This window comes from Nerophis lumbriciformis, linkage group LG27, assembly GCF_033978685.3.
Source record: "Nerophis lumbriciformis linkage group LG27, RoL_Nlum_v2.1, whole genome shotgun sequence".
Taxonomy (NCBI): domain Eukaryota; kingdom Metazoa; phylum Chordata; class Actinopteri; order Syngnathiformes; family Syngnathidae; genus Nerophis; species Nerophis lumbriciformis.
The window spans coordinates 1,139,177-1,157,500 of record NC_084574.2 but is presented as its reverse complement, the minus strand read 5'-3'; the positions used below and the strand labels follow the sequence as shown (position 1 = coordinate 1,157,500).

General features: G+C 36.0%; 1 protein-coding gene across 4 annotated transcripts in view; it reads left to right on the top strand.

Annotated features, from left to right (window-relative positions):
- The window catches only part of LOC133570252 (protein kinase C beta type-like), a 123,547-nt gene that overhangs the window by 68,418 nt on the left and 36,805 nt on the right, over positions 1–18,324 (top strand). For 2 of the 4 annotated variants that reach the window (XM_061923065.2, XM_061923066.2), the window contains exons 4-7: positions 4,362–4,476; positions 12,411–12,539; positions 17,501–17,657; positions 17,738–17,872. In XM_061923065.2, coding sequence (XP_061779049.1) covers positions 4,362–4,476; positions 12,411–12,539; positions 17,501–17,657; positions 17,738–17,872 — 536 coding nt within the window. The remainder of the gene's footprint in view (positions 1–4,361; positions 4,477–12,410; positions 12,540–17,500; positions 17,658–17,737; positions 17,873–18,324) is intronic. The other 2 variants (XM_061923068.2, XM_061923067.2) reach the window with 1 other exon arrangement.

Sequence of the window (18,324 nt, the reverse complement as noted above, 5' to 3'; positions counted from 1 at the left end):
CAACCATCCGCCATCCACCCAATCTAACATTTAATCAGAACCGCATCCGCCCTCACCCGCCCGTTGTTATATATCTAATATAGACGATGTGAGGTTATAAAGCTTTTGCCTGTTAAAGAAAGGAGACTGATCCAATGCAGCACAGACATTCAATGCGTGCCACGCTGTCACGGCCCAGACGCACACCAGTGCGCAATCATATGGGAGCCGCGCTGAGCGCACCTCCAAGCGCGTCTCGCTGCCGGCGACGGCCGGGTATGGGCCCGACGCTCCAGCGCCATCCATTTTCAGGGCTAGTTGATTCGGCTGGTGGGTTGTTTCACACTCCTTAGCGGGTTCCGACTTCCATGGCCACCGTCCTGCTGTCTATATCAACCAGGGTGAGCCCCACCCCTTTCGTGAGCGCACTGCGCGCGGAGTGACCCCTGTTACGCGACCCCGGCAACAGGGGTGGCGGGCAGGTAAGCTGCGCGGGCGGAGCGCGCGGAGTGACCCCTGTTACGAGCCCCCGGCCACGGGGGTGGCGGGCAGGTAAGCTGCTTACCTGCTGCGCGTGACGCCGGCCGCGGCGAAGGCGGACGAGGCGGGGTGTCGGTGCGGTGGGCGCGGTGGTGACCCTGGACGTGCGTCGGGCCCTTCTCGCGGATCGCCTCAGCTACGGCTCCCGGTGGGGCCCTCTCGGGGGAAGGGGCCTCGGTCCCGGACCCCGGCGAGGCGTCCCTTCTCCGCTCCGTAAAAGTGTCCATCTCTTTTTTTCTTCTTCTTCTGTTGTGGCATATGCTGCAGGTGCCTGCTCGTTTTTCGTATGTGGGTAACAACATTTAACTATGTATATATATTTACCAATTGGTTTAACTGCCACCCGCCTGAATCTATTTAAAATCTATTTTTTTTTTATTTCAACCGCCCGACCCGACCCGCGGATAAAATCAAATTTTTTTAAATTTCATCCGCCCGATCCGCGGATAATCCGCGGACTCCGCGGTTGTGCCCGCAAACCGCGCATCTCTAATATATATATATATATATATATATATATATATGTATATATATATATATATATATATATATATATATATATATATATATATATATAGAAGAAGAAATACTTGACGTTCAGTGAATTCTAGCTATGTATATATATATATATATTTATTTATTTTATTATATGTATATATATATACACATGTATATTTATTTTATTATATGTATATATGTATATATATATATATATATATATATATATATAATAAATACTTGAATTTCAATGTTCATTTATTTACACATATACACACACACATAACACTCATCTACTCATTGTTGAGTTAAGGGTTGAATTGTCCATCCTTGTTCTATTCTCTGTCACTATTTTTCTAACCATGCTGAACACCCTCTGATAATACATTGCTGTGTGGCACGCACAAAAGTGCTTTCATCAAATGCACTAGATGGCAGTATTGTCCCGTTTAAGAGTGTCACAACTTTGCTGTTTACGGCAGACGAACTGCTTTACGGTAGACAAAAACGTGACTGCTGTTGTTGTGTGTTGTTGCCGCGCTGGGAGGACGTTAATGAAACTGCCTAACAATAAACCCATTAGAGGACCTGAGTCCGCCTGAATTTCGGGAGATTTTCGGGAGAAAATTTGTCCCGGGAGGTTTTCGGGAGAGGCGCTGAATTTCGGGAGTCTCCCGGAAAATCCGGGAGGGTTGGCAAGTATGTATATAAAGAAGTGTATTTACAACATTAATAATATATACCATCCATCCATCCATCTTCTTCCGCTTATCCGAGGTCGGGTCGCGGGGGCAGCAGCCTAAGCAGGGAAGCCCAGACTTCCCTCTCCCCAGCCACAATAATGTATACATACTATGCAAATATAAAAAAGCTTGTTGTGAAAAATGAGTTGGAATTTCACAAGCAGTATTATAATAAAAGTTGTCATTTTACTCAACGCAAGTCAAAATTTGACAAGAAAAACTGAACGTTTGTGCAATGTTATGATAAAAGTTGGAATTTTACTCAATAACAGTCGCAATTTTACAAGAAAGCTTGAAATGTTGGCAATTTTATGAAAAGAGTCGTCATTTTACTCGACAAAAGTCACAATTTTATAAGAAAACTTAAAAATGTTGGCAATATTATAATATTTTACTTGGCAAAATGATGACAAAAGTCATCATTTTACTCAAAAAAAACGATTGAGTAAATTGGCAATATTGTGATGAAAGTCAGAATTTTAAAAGACAAATGTCACCATTTTGAATTGAAAAGTAATCATTTTACATAAAGTAATTTTACGAGAAAATATTGCAATATTACAGAAACAGAAAGAATATGAGAAATTATTCCCAATTTTCAAGAAAAAAGTTGACACATTGTGAGAAAAACATATTTATTTTATTTGTTTCATTAATTTTTGCCAAAGGGGGCGCATTTCATATGTTGACCAGAGGGGGAGCACTTCACATTTTTACACACACTTGTTATTACATATGTTGACCAGAGGGGGAGCACTTTTAAAAGCGACAAACAGTCAATGTGAAAAATCCCTCCTTTTTGGGACCACCCTCATTTTGACCAGCAGGGGTGCAAATGTCTATTACAGGGGTGCTCACACTTTTTCTGCAGGCGAGCTACTTTTCAATTGATCAAGTCGTGGGGATCTACCTCATTCATATATATCATTTATATTTACTTATTTATGAAATATATGTTTTTGTTAACAAGTTAAAGGTGTTTAATGATAATGCAAGCATGTTTAACACATATAGTTAATATTGTTAAAAAATTAAAGGTGTTTAATGATAATACAAGTATGTTTAATACGTATAGTTAAGATTGTTAACAAGTAAAATGTGTTTAAAGATAATGCAAGCATGTTTAACACATATAGTTAATATTGTTAAAAAATTAAAGGTGTTTAATGATAATACAAGAATGTTTAATACATATAGTTAATATTGTTAACAACTTAAAGGTGTTTAAAGATAATACAAGCATGTTTAACACATATAGTTAATATTGTTAATAAGTTAAAGGTGTTTAATGATAATACAAGCATGTTTAATACATATAGTTAATATTGTTAACAAGTTAAAGGTGTTTAATGATAATACCAGCATGTTTAATACATATAGTTAATATTGTTAACAAGTTAAATGTGTTTAATGATAATACAAGCATGTTTAACACAGTTAATATTGTTAAAAAATTAAAGGTGTTTAATGATAATACAAGAATGTTTAACACATAGTTAATATTGTTAAAAAATTAAAGGTGTTTAAAGATAATACAAGAATGTTTAATACATATAGTTAATATTGTTAACAAGTTAAAGGTGTTTAAAGATAATACAAGCATGTTTAACACATATACCGGTAGTTAATATTGTTAATAAGTTAAAGGTGTTTAAAGATAATACAAGCATGTTTAACACATATAGTTAATATTGTTAATAAGTTAAAGGTGTTTAAAGATAATACAAGCATGTTTAACACATATAGATTCCTTTCTTTCATGAAGACAAGAATATAAGTTGGTGTATTACCTGATTGTGATGACTTGCATTGATTGTAATCAGACAGTGGTGATGATAACGTCCGCATTTTCGAATGGAGGAGAAAAAAAGTCCTCCTTTCTGTCCAATACCACATGAAAGTGTTTGGTTTTTGGCATCTTATTTGTCCAGCTCCTGTACTCCTTTGTATACACTTTACAAGAAATACATTGTCGGCAAACTCCGTAGCTTGCTAGCTTGTGCACGCCAGCTTTCTGAGACTCTTATTTTGTTAGCGCAACTGTGCAACTGTGCAGTCGGTCTTTGGAGTTTTGACGACAGGTACGGCGCCAGAGTCTGTTGAAATAAAGTGTTTTTCGCCTTCCAGTCGGTGATTTTAATGATCTGGCAGCAGCCAGCGTCATCTCAGAAGACCCTCGGGTGCCGTGAATGTCAATCAAGTGACCAAAGTGACGTCATAGTGAAGATTTATGATCGCTCATTTTTAGGACTATTTTTTTAATGCCTGGCTGGTGATCGACTGACACACCCGCCACAATCGACCGGTAGCTCGCGATCGACGTAATGAGCACCCATGGTCTATTAGATGCAATGTTATTGGGACCATGATTTATGTCATCACTTGTTCACACCTCCTCATATGGAAGATACTTTTCCTTCTTCATGTCTCAAGAAGGATGGAAATACAAGAACACACACACACACGCACACACACACACACACACACACACACACACACACACACACACACACACACACACACACGCACGCACACACACGTACCTTGTTAGCCTCATCCAGTCGTGCCATTTAATGCTAAACTGCTTGTGTTGTGTCTCAGCAGGATCCTCGTAGTAAACACAAATTTAAGGTGCACACGTACTCCAGCCCGACCTTTTGTGACCACTGCGGTTCACTCCTCTACGGGCTGATGCACCAGGGCATGAAATGTGACCGTACGTACACGTGTGTGTGTGTGTGTGTGTGTGTGTGTGTGTGTTGAATAAGTTCATTGAAAAGTAGGGCTGTCAAAATCAACATGATTAATCACAAGAAAAGATGGCATGAATCATGTCAAAGTGGTTTAATAAATATATGATATTGTTATACCATTGCATTTGATGATTAGATCTTGTTTTACTTACTCTGAAGACATGCAGCTCAGCAGCCATAATTATATCCTAGAATTTATTGTTTTTTTTAAAGGATATTAGTGTAAATAGAAAAAAAAGAAGTGTTTTTTTAATAGTTTTATTTTACTTGTACATAAATACAATTGCACACATGTCAATGTGTATGCCAAAAAGTAAGCACATACCACTGTTTTTTTACAGAAATATTCTGGCGAGAGCGGCCTGGTTTTAAAATGTATAGTTGTTGTTTTCACAGTGTGTCACTGGAAATAGAAAAACAGTATTCCGTTTTTTTTAAATGGCATTTTGATTTTTTTTACCGTAAAATCTATTGTCGTTTTTGCAAGGTTTTAATTGTAAAATCTGTAGCGGTTTTTTTTTTTACTCCAAAAATGTGTTGCTGTTTTACGATGTATTACTGTAAATAGAAAAACACTACCCCTGTTTTTTTTACAGTGGCCAGTTTATTTTTACCGTAAAATCTATTGTCATTTTCTGCAATGTTGTTCAATAATTTGCTTTAAAGTCAATAGTCAGTTTTTTTTTTTTTTTTAAACAAAAATGTTTGGAATGTATGATAATATTTATTATTATTATTATTATATATTATATTTTACCGTAAAATCTATTGTCGTTTTTGCAAGGTTTTAATCGTAAAATCTGTAGCGGCTATTTTTCTTACTCCAAAAATAATATTATATATTATATTATTATTATTATTATCCACGTCCCACTGGGGTGAGTTTTTCCTTGCCCTTATGTGGGCTCTGTACCGAGGATGTCGTTGTGGCTTGTGCAGCCCTTTGAGACACTTGTGATTTAGGGCTATATAAATAAACATTGATTGATTGATTGATTGATATTAGGAAACACAAAACTAATAGTTCATTATTATTACTACCTTCCAACCTAAATTCATTACATTTCATTAACAATATTATTACAGATTCATACATAAGTCAAATAGCTATTTGAGTATTTTACTTTAAGAAACATTTTTTTATTGTATGATAATATAATATTTGTTACATTATTAAGAAACACAAAACTAATATTTTATTATTACAGATTATAACTACTTTACAACCTAAATTCATTAATGACATTAATACAAACATTATTATTACAGATTCATACATTAGTCAAACAGATATTTCAGTTGATTGTTTTTAATAAAAACATTTTGTAATGTGTGATAGTATAATATTTGTTACGTTATTAGGGAACCAGAAACTAATAGTTCATTATTATTACACATTATAACTACTTTACAACCTAAATTCATTACATTACATTAATATTAACATTATTACAGATTCATACATAAGTCATATATATTTTAGAGTATTCTATTTTAAGGAAAATGTGTTTGTAATGTATGATAATATAATATTTGTTACATTATTAGCGAACACAAAACTAATAGTTCATTATTATTACACATTATAACTACTTTACAACCTAAATTCATTAATGACATTAACATAAACAACATTATTGTAACAGATTTATACATAAGTCAAACAGATGTGTGAGTATTTTATTTTAAGACAAACATCTTTATTGTATGATGTAATATTTGTTACATTATTAGGGAGCCAGAAACTAATAGTTCATTATTATTACAAATTATAACTACTTTACAACCTAAATTCATACAAATGTAACTAACATTACATTATTATTTTAAACATTATTATAAAAAATTCATATATAAATCAAACACATATTTGAGTTGTTTTAAGAAAACAATGTTTGTAATGTATGATAATATAATATTTGTTACATTATTAGGGAACCAGAAACTAATAGTTCATTATTATTACAGATTATAACTACTTTACAACCTAAATTAATTAATGACATTAATACAAACATTATTATTACAGATTCATACATAGGTCAAACAGATATTTGAGTATGTTATTTTTAAGAAAAACATTTTGTAATGTATGATGTAATATTTGTTACATTATTAGGGAACCAGAAACTAATAGTTCATTATTATTATTACAAATTATAACTACTTTACAAATGTAACTAACATTACATTATTATTTTAAACATTATTATAAAAAATTAATATATAAATCTAACACACATTTCAGTAGTTTTAAGAAAACAATGTTTGTAATGTATGATAATATAATATTTGTTACTTTATTAAGGAACCAGAAACTAAGAGTTCATTATTATTACAGATTATAACTACTTTGCAACCTAAATTCATTGACATTAATACAAACATTATTATTACAGATTCATACATTAGTCAAACAGATATTTCAGTTGATTGTTTTTAATAAAAACATTTTGTAATGTGTGATAGTATAATATTTGTTACGTTATTAGGGAACCAGAAACTAATAGTTCATTATTATTACACATTATAACTACTTTACAACCTAAATTCATTACATTACATTAATATTAACATTATTACAGATTCATACATAAGCCATATATTTTAGAGTATTCTATTTTAAGGAAAATGTGTTTGTAATGTATGATAATATAATATTTGTTACATTATTAGCGAACACAAAACTAATAGTCCATTATTATTACACATTATAACTACTTTACAACCTAAATTCATTAATGACATTAACATAAACAACATTATTGTAACAGATTTATACATAAATCAAACAGATGTCTGAGTATTTTATTTTAAGACAAACATCTTTATTGTATGATAATATATTTGTTTCATTATTAGGGAGCCAGAAACTAATAGTTCATTATTATTACAAATTATAACTACTTTACAACCTAAATTCATACAAATGTAACTAACATTACATTATTATTTTAAACATTATTATTACAGATTCATATATAAATCAAACACATATTTGAGTTGTTTTAAGAAAACAATGTTTGTAATGTATGATAATATAATATTTGTTACATTATTAGGGAACCAGAAACTAATAGTTCATTATTATTACAGATTATAACTACTTTACAACCTAAATTAATTAATGACATTAATACAAACATTATTATTACAGATTCATACATAGGTCAAACAGATATTTGAGTATGTTATTTTTAAGAAAAACATTTTGTAATGTATGATGTAATATTTGTTACATTATTAGGGAACCAGAAACTAATAGTTCATTATTATTATTACAAATTATAACTACTTTACAAATGTAACTAACATTACATTATTATTTTAAACATTATTATAAAAAATTAATATATAAATCTAACACACATTTCAGTAGTTTTAAGAAAACAATGTTTGTAATGTATGATAATATAATATTTGTTACTTTATTAAGGAACCAGAAACTAAGAGTTCATTATTATTACAGATTATAACTACTTTGCAACCTAAATTCATTGACATTAATACAAACATTATTATTACAGATTCATACATTAGTCAAACAGATATTTCAGTTGATTGTTTTTAATAAAAACATTTTGTAATGTGTGATAGTATAATATTTGTTACGTTATTAGGGAACCAGAAACTAATAGTTCATTATTATTACACATTATAACTACTTTACAACCTAAATTCATTACATTACATTAATATTAACATTATTACAGATTCATACATAAGCCATATATTTTAGAGTATTCTATTTTAAGGAAAATGTGTTTGTAATGTATGATAATATAATATTTGTTACATTATTAGCGAACACAAAACTAATAGTCCATTATTATTACACATTATAACTACTTTACAACCTAAATTCATTAATGACATTAACATAAACAACATTATTGTAACAGATTTATACATAAATCAAACAGATGTCTGAGTATTTTATTTTAAGACAAACATCTTTATTGTATGATAATATATTTGTTTCATTATTAGGGAGCCAGAAACTAATAGTTCATTATTATTACAAATTATAACTACTTTACAACCTAAATTCATACAAATGTAACTAACATTACATTATTATTTTAAACATTATTATTACAGATTCATATATAAATCAAACACATATTTGAGTTGTTTTAAGAAAACAATGTTTGTAATGTATGATAATATAATATTTGTTACATTATTAGGGAACCAGAAACTAATAGTTCATTATTATTACAGATTATAACTACTTTACAACCTAAATTAATTAATGACATTAATACAAACATTATTATTACAGATTCATACATAGGTCAAACAGATATTTGAGTATGTTATTTTTAAGAAAAACATTTTGTAATGTATGATGTAATATTTGTTACATTATTAGGAAACCAGAAACTAATAGTTCATTATTATTACAAAATATAACTACTTTACAACCTAAATTCATACAAATCTAACTAACATTACATTATTATTTTAAACATTATTATTACAGATTCATATATAAATCAAACACATATTTGAGTTGTTTTAAGAAAACAATGTTTGTAATGTATGATAATATAATATTTGTTACTTTATTAAGGAACCGGAAACTAATAGTTCATTATTATTACAGATTATAACTACTTTGCAACCTAAATTAATTAATGACATTAATACAAACATTATTATTACAGATTCATACATAGGTCAAACAGATATTTGAGTGTTATTTTTAAGAAAAACATTTTGTAATGTATGATGATAATATTTGTTACATTATTAGGAAACTAAGAAACTAATAGTTCATTATTATTACAAATTATAACTACTTTACAACCTAAATTCATACAAATGTAACCAACATTACATTAATATTAACATTATTGTTACAGATTAACACATAAGTCATGTAGATCTTTGTATTTATTTTATTCAAAAATATATATAACGTATAATATTATATGTGTTACATTATTAGATAATATTAAATACACATATATGTAATTACATGCAGGACATGTACTTTTTTTAAAAGCTGGAAGAAGTTGAGCTCAAAGTGTTATTAGCAAGTGTTGTGCAAATAAAGGACAAAACCTTCCTGCCAATGAAATGACGTTTGTGTACAAGTAACAGGATTATTGTCTACAGCAAATTTGAATTATGCAAGCGAGTAATCAACTGTGATTAATCATGATTAGTCCAAATTCCAAAATGAGTCAAAACAATCATAATTTGACAGCCCTATTTAAAAGTTTAACATTTATGCTGCATTTTAGCTTCATCCTGAACTGTCTTGGGAGTAGTGTATGTATGTATGTGTACAAGTAGATTGTTCAACTTTTATGGACATAGTTTTATTTTTTTAAACTACCTTTTTCATTCTTAACAATGTTAGAAAGGAAGTCATGTTATTAATGTAATCTCCTTTGAGGGACACATCTCTGCCATCTAGTGGACTGACTGAGACATTACAAGTGAGAGGGACTTTATTATTGTGGTCAAAAGTGTACATAAACTTGTAAAGAACATCAAGTCATGGCTGTCTGGACTTTACAATCATTTCTACAACTCTTATTTGTTTGTGATGGAGTGATTGGAGCACATACAAAAAACATTCATGAAGTTTGCTTCTTTTATGAATTTATTATGGCTCTACTGAAAATGTGAGGGTCAAAAGTACAGCAATGTTAATATTTGCTTACATGTATATATATATATATATATATATATATATATATATATATATATATATATATATATATAAATAATAAATAAATGGGTTGTACTTGTATAGCGCTTTTCTACCTTCAAGGTACTCAAAGCGCTTTGACACTACTTCCACATTTACCCATTCACACACACATTCACACACTGATGGAGGGAGCTGCCATGCAAGGCGCTAACCAGCAGCCATCAGGAGCAAGGGTGAAGTGTCTTGCTCAGGACACAACGGACATGACGAGGTTGGTACTAGGTGGGGATTGAACCAGGGACCCTCGGGTCGCGCACGGCCACTCTTCCACTGCGCCACGCAGTGGAAGAGTATATATACATATATATATATACATATATATATGTGTATATATATATATATATATACATACATACATACTAGAGATGCGCGGTTTGCGGGCACAACCGCGGAGTCCGCGGATTATCCGCGAATCGGGCGGATGAAATTTTAAAAAATTAGATTTTATCAGCGGGTCGGGTCGGGTCGGGCGATTGAAATGAAAAAAGATTAGATTTTAAATAGATTCAGGCGGGTGGCAGTTAAACCAATTCGGAAATATGATGTAGCGGCTAGCTACGGGGTGTTAGCCAATGGCTTTGGCTGGGGGGCGGGACTTCCGGGCAAGTTAGGGAAGTGATGTTGTTGACAGGAAGTGTTAGTTCGAGTTTTGCCGGGAAAGAGGGGAGACGCACATTGGAGCTGTTGTGTGGTTACATTGCATCTTATTACAATAAATACGAGACAAACGAATAAGTCTATGAGCCTACGTTCCTGGGAACATTACAATATATACATAGTTAAATGTTGTTACCCACATACGAAAAACGAGCAGGCACCTGCAGCATATGCCACAACAGAAGAAAAGAAAAGAAAAGAGATGGACACTTTTACGGAGCGGAGAAGGCCCCCGACGCCTCGCCGGGGTCCGGGACCGAGGGCCCCCTGGGAGCCGTAGCTGAGGCGATCCGCGAGAAGGGCCCGACGCACGTTCAGGGTCACCACCGCGCCCACCGCACCGACACCCCGCCTCGTCCGCCTTCGCCGCGGCCGGCGTCACGCGCAGCAGGTAAGCAGCTTACCTGCCCGCCACCCCTGTGGCCGGGGGCGCGTAACAGGGGTCACTCCGCGCGCAGTGCGCTCACGAAAGGGGTGGGGCTCACCCTGGTTGATATAGACAGCAGGACGGTGGCCATGGAAGTCGGAACCCGCTAAGGAGTGTGTAACAACCCACCTGCCGAATCAACTAGCCCTGAAAATGGATGGCGCTGGAGCGTAGGGCCCATACCCGGCCGTCGCCGGCAGCGAGACGCGCTTGGAGGTGCGCTCAGCGCGGCTCCCATATGATTGCGCACTGGTGTGCGTCTGGGTCGTGACAGCGTGGCACGCGAATGTCTGTGCTGCGTTGGATCAGTCTCCTTTCTTTAACAGGCAAAAGCTTTATAACCTCACTAATGCCTTGCATCGTCTATATTAGATATATAACAACGGGCAGGTGCGGGCGGATGGCGGGCGGATGCAGTTCTGATCAAATGTTAGATCGGGTGGATTGCGGATGGTTGACGACTTTCTGATGCGGTTGCGGATGAAATAATTGCCTATCCGCGCATCTCTAGCTTACATGTCCCTTGGCAAGTTTACCTGCAATAAGGCGCTTTTGGTCTCACACACATCAAAAGTAGTAAAGGAATGGCTAAATCAGGCTAGAATGAAGGTTTTCTTCCCAAAGTCCTGACTTAAAGGTGTGGACAATGCTGAAGAAACAAGTCCATGTCAGAAAAGCAACACATTTAGCTGAACTGCAGCAATTTAGTGGTCAAGCAGAAGCTTGTGGATGGCTTTCAAAAGCGCCTTATTGCAGGTAAACTTGCCAAGGGACATGTAAGCAAATATTAACATTGCTGTATGTATACTTTTGACCCTCACATTTTCAGTAGAGCCATAATAAATTCATAAAAGAAGCAAACTTCATGAAGGTTTTTTGTGAGCAACAAGTATGTGCTCCAATCACTACATCACAAAAAAATAAGAGTTGTAGAAATGATTGTAAACTCCACACAGACAAGTGTATGTACACTTTTGACCACCACTGTATGTATCTTCTTTTATTTAGCCTTTTGTGCAGATTTTTGAGTGTGTACTAATTGTCTCTTAATGGTGATAATGAGAAGACTTCATGTGTTGTCTCAGACTGCATGATGAACATCCATAAGCGCTGCGTGGCTAACGTGCCCAGCCTGTGTGGGACGGATCACACGGAGAGGAGAGGGCGCATCCAAATTTCGGCTCGAATCAACGAGGACAGGCTCACCGTCACGAGTAAGTACTCCCTCTGCCGGACTCAAAACACGGAGCACGCAAATAGACTTTCCTCCACTTAGCTAGAGAGAGAGGGGCTCCAACTCTTTATGCACCTGAGACCAAAACCAGAGAGCCCATTAAGCTGATCAATGGTGCAACGATTGGCCCACATGGTGTGCCAGCTTTGTCTGGAGCAGACCGCTGTTGGTCGATGGCGGCGCAGAAACTAAACTGTTGTTAAGTGTCAGATCTATTTAGGGCCGGGGACAATGACCCCAGAGTATTGCAGACTCACGTCCCACCTGGAACCTGGAAAGGTCACCGTGCATTTCCCAGATCTAATGGAATTTGCAGCGTTGATTTGATCAGCAGACTGCATTGCAGGAATGTGGTCATATGAATCCCTTCCCTACTATATGATTGGTTAGCAGTATCGTCACATTGGAACCCGAGCTAACCAGGAGCTGTTCCTACACTGTTCAAAAAGTCAGTGTTCAAAAACAAGAAAAAACAAATACAATTAAAGCTGCAAGCAGCGATGGGCGGGACCGACTTTGAGGGCTCATAAAATCCAAACCGGAGCAGTAATTAAAACTCTTTCATCAACTTTTTATCAGAAGGGTTCAATCTCTCTCCTGTGCTAATTTGAAGCCCACACGACAAACGCGCTCAGAGGAGATAATGTTTGAAAACAGGTGACCGATTTTTACAAAACTTTTGTTTTGAAGGGGGAATTGCATTGATTTTTGCTGGGGGTTGTCAATATATGAACTGTAGGTCTAAGTGAGACCTACATAGAGGTTTTTAGTTCATGTCTCTAAGACATTCCTACTGGAAGTTACAGGCAGTTTTGTCTGAGTTTTCTTCCCAGGAGCAGTTGTGTCTGTGTTTTCTTCCTAGGGGGCGCTAGAGCGCAATTTTGAGTTTTGGGGTTGGGTTTTTTTATGAGAGCGCAATTGTTGCCAGTCCTAAAGTGTTTGTCCAGTTTGGTGAGTTTTGAAGCATGTTAAGGGGGTCAAATTACAGCTCAAAGAGGCAAAAGTGACTGTGTTTACTAAACTTTTGTTTTGAAGGGGGAATTGCAAACTTCCTGTTGATTTCTGCTGAAAGATGTCAATGTGTGGAATGTAGGTCTAAGTGAGACCTACATAGAGGTTTTTGTTTCATGTCTCTACGACATTCCTACTGGGAGTTAGAGACAGTTTTGTCTGTGTTTTCTTCTTAGGGGGCGCTAGAGCACAATTTTGAGTTTTGGGGTTGGGTTTTTTTTATGAGAGCGCAATTGTTGCCAGTCCTAAAGTGTTTGTCCAGTTTGGTGAGTTTTGAAGCATGTTAAGGGGGTCAAATTACAGCTCAAAGAGGCAAAAGTGACTGTTTTTACTAAACTTTCGATTTGAAGGGGGAATTGCAAACTTCCTGTTGATTTCTGCTGAAAGATGTCAATGTGTGGAATGTAGGTCTAAGTGAGACCTACATAGAGGTTTTTGTTTCATGTCTCTACGACATTCCTACTGGGAGTTAGAGACAGTTTTGTCTGTGTTTTCTTCTTAGGGGGCGCTAGAGCGCAATTTTGAGTTTTGGGGCTAGGTTTTTTGATCAGATCGCAATTTTCGCCAGTCTTGATGTGTGTGTCGAATTTGGTGAGTTTTGAAGCATGTTAAGGGGGTCAAATTACAGCTCAAAGAGGCGGCGGAATAATAATGAAACCTTACAATTACAATAGGGTCCTCTGTCCCGAAGGGACATTGCGGTCCCTAAAAATGAGGGGTATTTTATTTGAACTAAGCAAAATTATCTGCCAATAGAACAAGAACATTTGGCTTGTCAAGACTTTCCAAAACAAGTCAAATTAAAGCTGCAAGCAGCATTGGTCGGGCCCGCGTATTTGGCAGGTGCTAGTCCTAAGTGTCCCAATACTTTTGTTCATTTTTGGTCATAAGTGTCCCAATACTTTTGTCTACGTGCTTCCTGCTTTTAAGCAGCCTTCTTGAAAAAACAGCAGCATCAGCGCAGCGGCTCTTTGAAGGGTCATAAAATCAAAACCGGAGCCGGTATTAAAACTCTTTCGATAACTTTCAATCAAAAGGGTTCAATCTCTCTCCTGTGTTAGTTTGAAGCCGAAACAACAAACACGCTCAGAGGAGATAATGTTTGAAGAAAGGTGACCGGTTTTTACAAAAATGTTGTGTTGAAGGGGGAATAGCAAGCTTCTTGTAGATTTTTGCTGGGGGTTGTCAATTTATGAAATGTAGGTCTAAGTGAGACCTACGGAGAGGATTTTGTTTCATGTCTCTCCGACCTTCCCAGTGGGAGTTACAGGCAGTTTTGTCATTTTTTTCTTCCGAGGAGCAGTTTTTTTCTCCGTTTTATTCAAAAATTGCTCTAGAGCGCAATTTTTAAATTTGGGGTTAGGTTTTTTTTATTAGATCACAATTTTTGCCAGTCCTGATGTGTGTGTTCAGTTCGGTGAGTTTTGAAGCATGTTAAGGGGGTCAAATTACAGCTCAAAAAGGCAAAAGTGACTGTTTTTAGTACTTTTTTGTCTTGAAGGGGGAATTGCCAACTTCCTGTTGATTTTTGCCCGAGGATATACAATTATGAAAACTAGGTCTAAGTCAGACCTACATAGAGGTTTTTGTTTCATGTCTCTCCGACCTTCCTAGTGGGAGTTACAGGCAGTCTAGTTTGTTTTTTTCCTAGGGGGCGCTAGAGCGCAATTTTGAGTTTTGGGGTTTGGTTTTTTTATTAAAAGACAATTTTCGCAGGTCCTGATGTGTGGGTCAAATATGGTGAGTTTTGAAGCATGTTAAGGGGGTCAAATTAGTGCTCAAAGAGGCGGCGGAAGAAAGAATAAAACCTTACAAATTCAATAGGTCCTTATGTCGTTATGGCCTTGCGGGCCCTAATTAGCTAACCTCAATGAACCCAAAAATAGCTTAAAATAAGTATATTCTCACTAATAACAAGTGCACTTTTCTTGGTAGAAAAAAAAATTAGACCTTTTTGCTCAATATGTTGAAAAATATTCTGAAATGAAGTAAATGCTAGTGCCATTATCTTGACATAATGATATTACATTTCTTGAAAGCAGCAAACTTATACTAAAAACTAATTTATTGTTCTTAATGGAAAGGCAACAAGGCAAGCGCTTGTTACTCTCGGGGTCTCCTAGCCGCTCAGGCAAATCATATTGTCTAAAAATGCATTTTTCCGTGGATAACATGACATCATCGCGCCAAGTGCGTGCTCTTTCAGTCAATTAGTGCGCATATATACAGCCCGGCCCCCGGCCAGAAATGTTTAATTGTAATTTTGAAGAATTCATCTGAATGTGCATCAAAATAGTTAGAAATGTTACATGTTTAAATATTAACTGTCAGTTTACTGTACTGTGCCAACTGTACTATTATATGAGTACGTATGTTCTATTGTTTCATTGGAAATAAAACAGCAAAGTCCATTTGGTTGTCATTGTCATGTCTGTGTAATCATGTTTTGTTTTAAGTCATGTTTTGTTTAGTTTCTGGCTTTTCACTCCCTTGTCTTGTTTGCATGATTACCCATTAGTTTCACCTGTTCCACGTTTGGACTCATTGTGCACTCTTGATTGTCACCATAGCAACCCATTAGTTTTCACCTGTCACGTCACGCACCTGTTTCACGTCTTGAGTCACACACCTGTTTTTGTTAATCATGTCTGTAGTATTTAAGTTCATTGTTTTCAGTTTGTCTTTCTGACGACCTCACCACATTTATGCTCTGCACATTCTTTCCATGTCCATTCCTCAAGCAACTATTTTTGTCCAAGCCAAGTAAGTTTTTGTTCCATGTTTATAGTCTTTTTGGTTTCATAGTTTGTTCTCCGCCATTGTGCGTGTTTTTTGTTTGATCCTTTTTTTTTGTATTTATAGTCTTTAAATAAAAAAATGTACTTACATTCCCGTCTCGCCCGAGCCAACTTTCCGTTGCATCCCGGAAAAGCACACACCCAAGACCAAGTCATGACAGTCATCTGTTTTAATTATGAGACACAATTGTGTCAAAGTCATGATTTTTTTAATTTCATGCTTGAAATAAGAAATGATGACTTTAAAAAAGTAGTTTTATACTTGTGAGTGTTGATGACACAGCTTTGCAACACTTGATATTCTAGTTTCAAGCATGTTTTACTCAATATAGGTCATCAAATCTCAGCAACAAGCTGTAATATCTTACTGACATCATTTAGGAGCAAAACACTTAAAACAAGTAAAACACTCTAACATAAAATCTGCTTAGTGAGAAAAATGATCTTATCAGACAGAAAGTAAGCAAATATCAGCCTTATTTGACATATTTCTGTCATGTCTGTGTGATCATGTTTTGTTTTAGTCATGTTCGGTTTTGTTTTTGGACTTTTTGCGCACTTTTGTTTGTTTGTCACCATAGCAACCATTAGTTTTCACCTGTCACGTGCACGCACCTGTTTCACGTTTTGAGTCACGCACCTGTTTTCACTAATCATGTCTGTAGTATTTAAGTTCATTGTTTTCAGTTTGTCTTGCTGGCGACATCCCCACATTTATGCTCTGCACATTCCTGACACTTGTTTTCATGTCCATCTTTCATGCTGCTACTTTAGTCCAAGCCAAGTAAGTTTTTGTTTATTAATGCCACAGTTAGTGTTTTTTGTTTCATTGTTCACAGTTTCTGCCCACGTGCAAGTATTTATTTCATTTGTCAAGTTTGTACTTCTGCCTTGTGCGCGCCTTTAGTTTGTTCTTTTTTTTGATAATGTTAAATAAATATGTACTCACATTCCCGTCTCGCCCGAGCCAACTTTCCGTTGCATTCCGGAAAAGCAGACACCCAGGACCAAGTCGTGACAATTTCATCTTACTTAGATTTCACTTTTTGCAGTGTGGTAGTACCTTGTTCTGCCAGTGGAAAAGTAGCAGTCGCTAGTAACATTTAATTGTTTTCATCCCACTTCTTCACAGTCAAAGAGGCCAGGAACTTGGTCCCCATGGACCCCAACGGCCTGTCGGACCCCTACGTCAAGCTCAAACTGGTCCCTGACCCCAAGAGTGAGAGCAAGCAGAAGACCAAGACCATTAAAAGCTGCCTCAACCCCACCTGGGATGAGACCTTCACTTTGTGAGCCACATTTGGTTCCTTCCTGACACAAAACATGTGGCTCCACTTCTGAGCGGCTCACCTGTCCTCTCCTCCGTCAGCAACCTGAAAGAAAGTGACAATGGCCGCCGTCTGTCCGTGGAGATCTGGGATTGGGACTTGACCAGCAGGAACGACTTCATGGGAGCTCTGTCTTTTGGCGTCTCGGAGCTGCAGAAACAAGGAGTAGACGGCTGGTAAGATAAGATAGAGGTTGTCCATGTCACGTCATGTAGTGTCTTGCTTCTGCTGGACCGTGGCACCATTCTGTCAACAATCTTTGTTTTTTCCCCATCTACTGTACCATGTCAGCGTCGTGCACTACATCATTGTTGGACTCTTCTTGTTCAGCTTTTCTAAAGGCTTAGTGGCCACATGCGTGGACAGCACCTTTTAGCTCTTTTTTCCAAAATTGTGTACACTACTGAATTGGGGTCTTATGGCCACGTATGTGGACACTTATACTGCCATCTGGTGGTGTCAGAAGAGTATAACATACAATGGAATTTGGGGGGGAAAAAGTGTAAAAATAAGAATTAGCATGTCACTAAACATGAAGTACACGTTTGTGTACTTATGGACTAAGTACATCATATCAAAAGATGATTCTTAGTTTTTTATTCTAATTAGGGTCCAATAAGCCCAAATA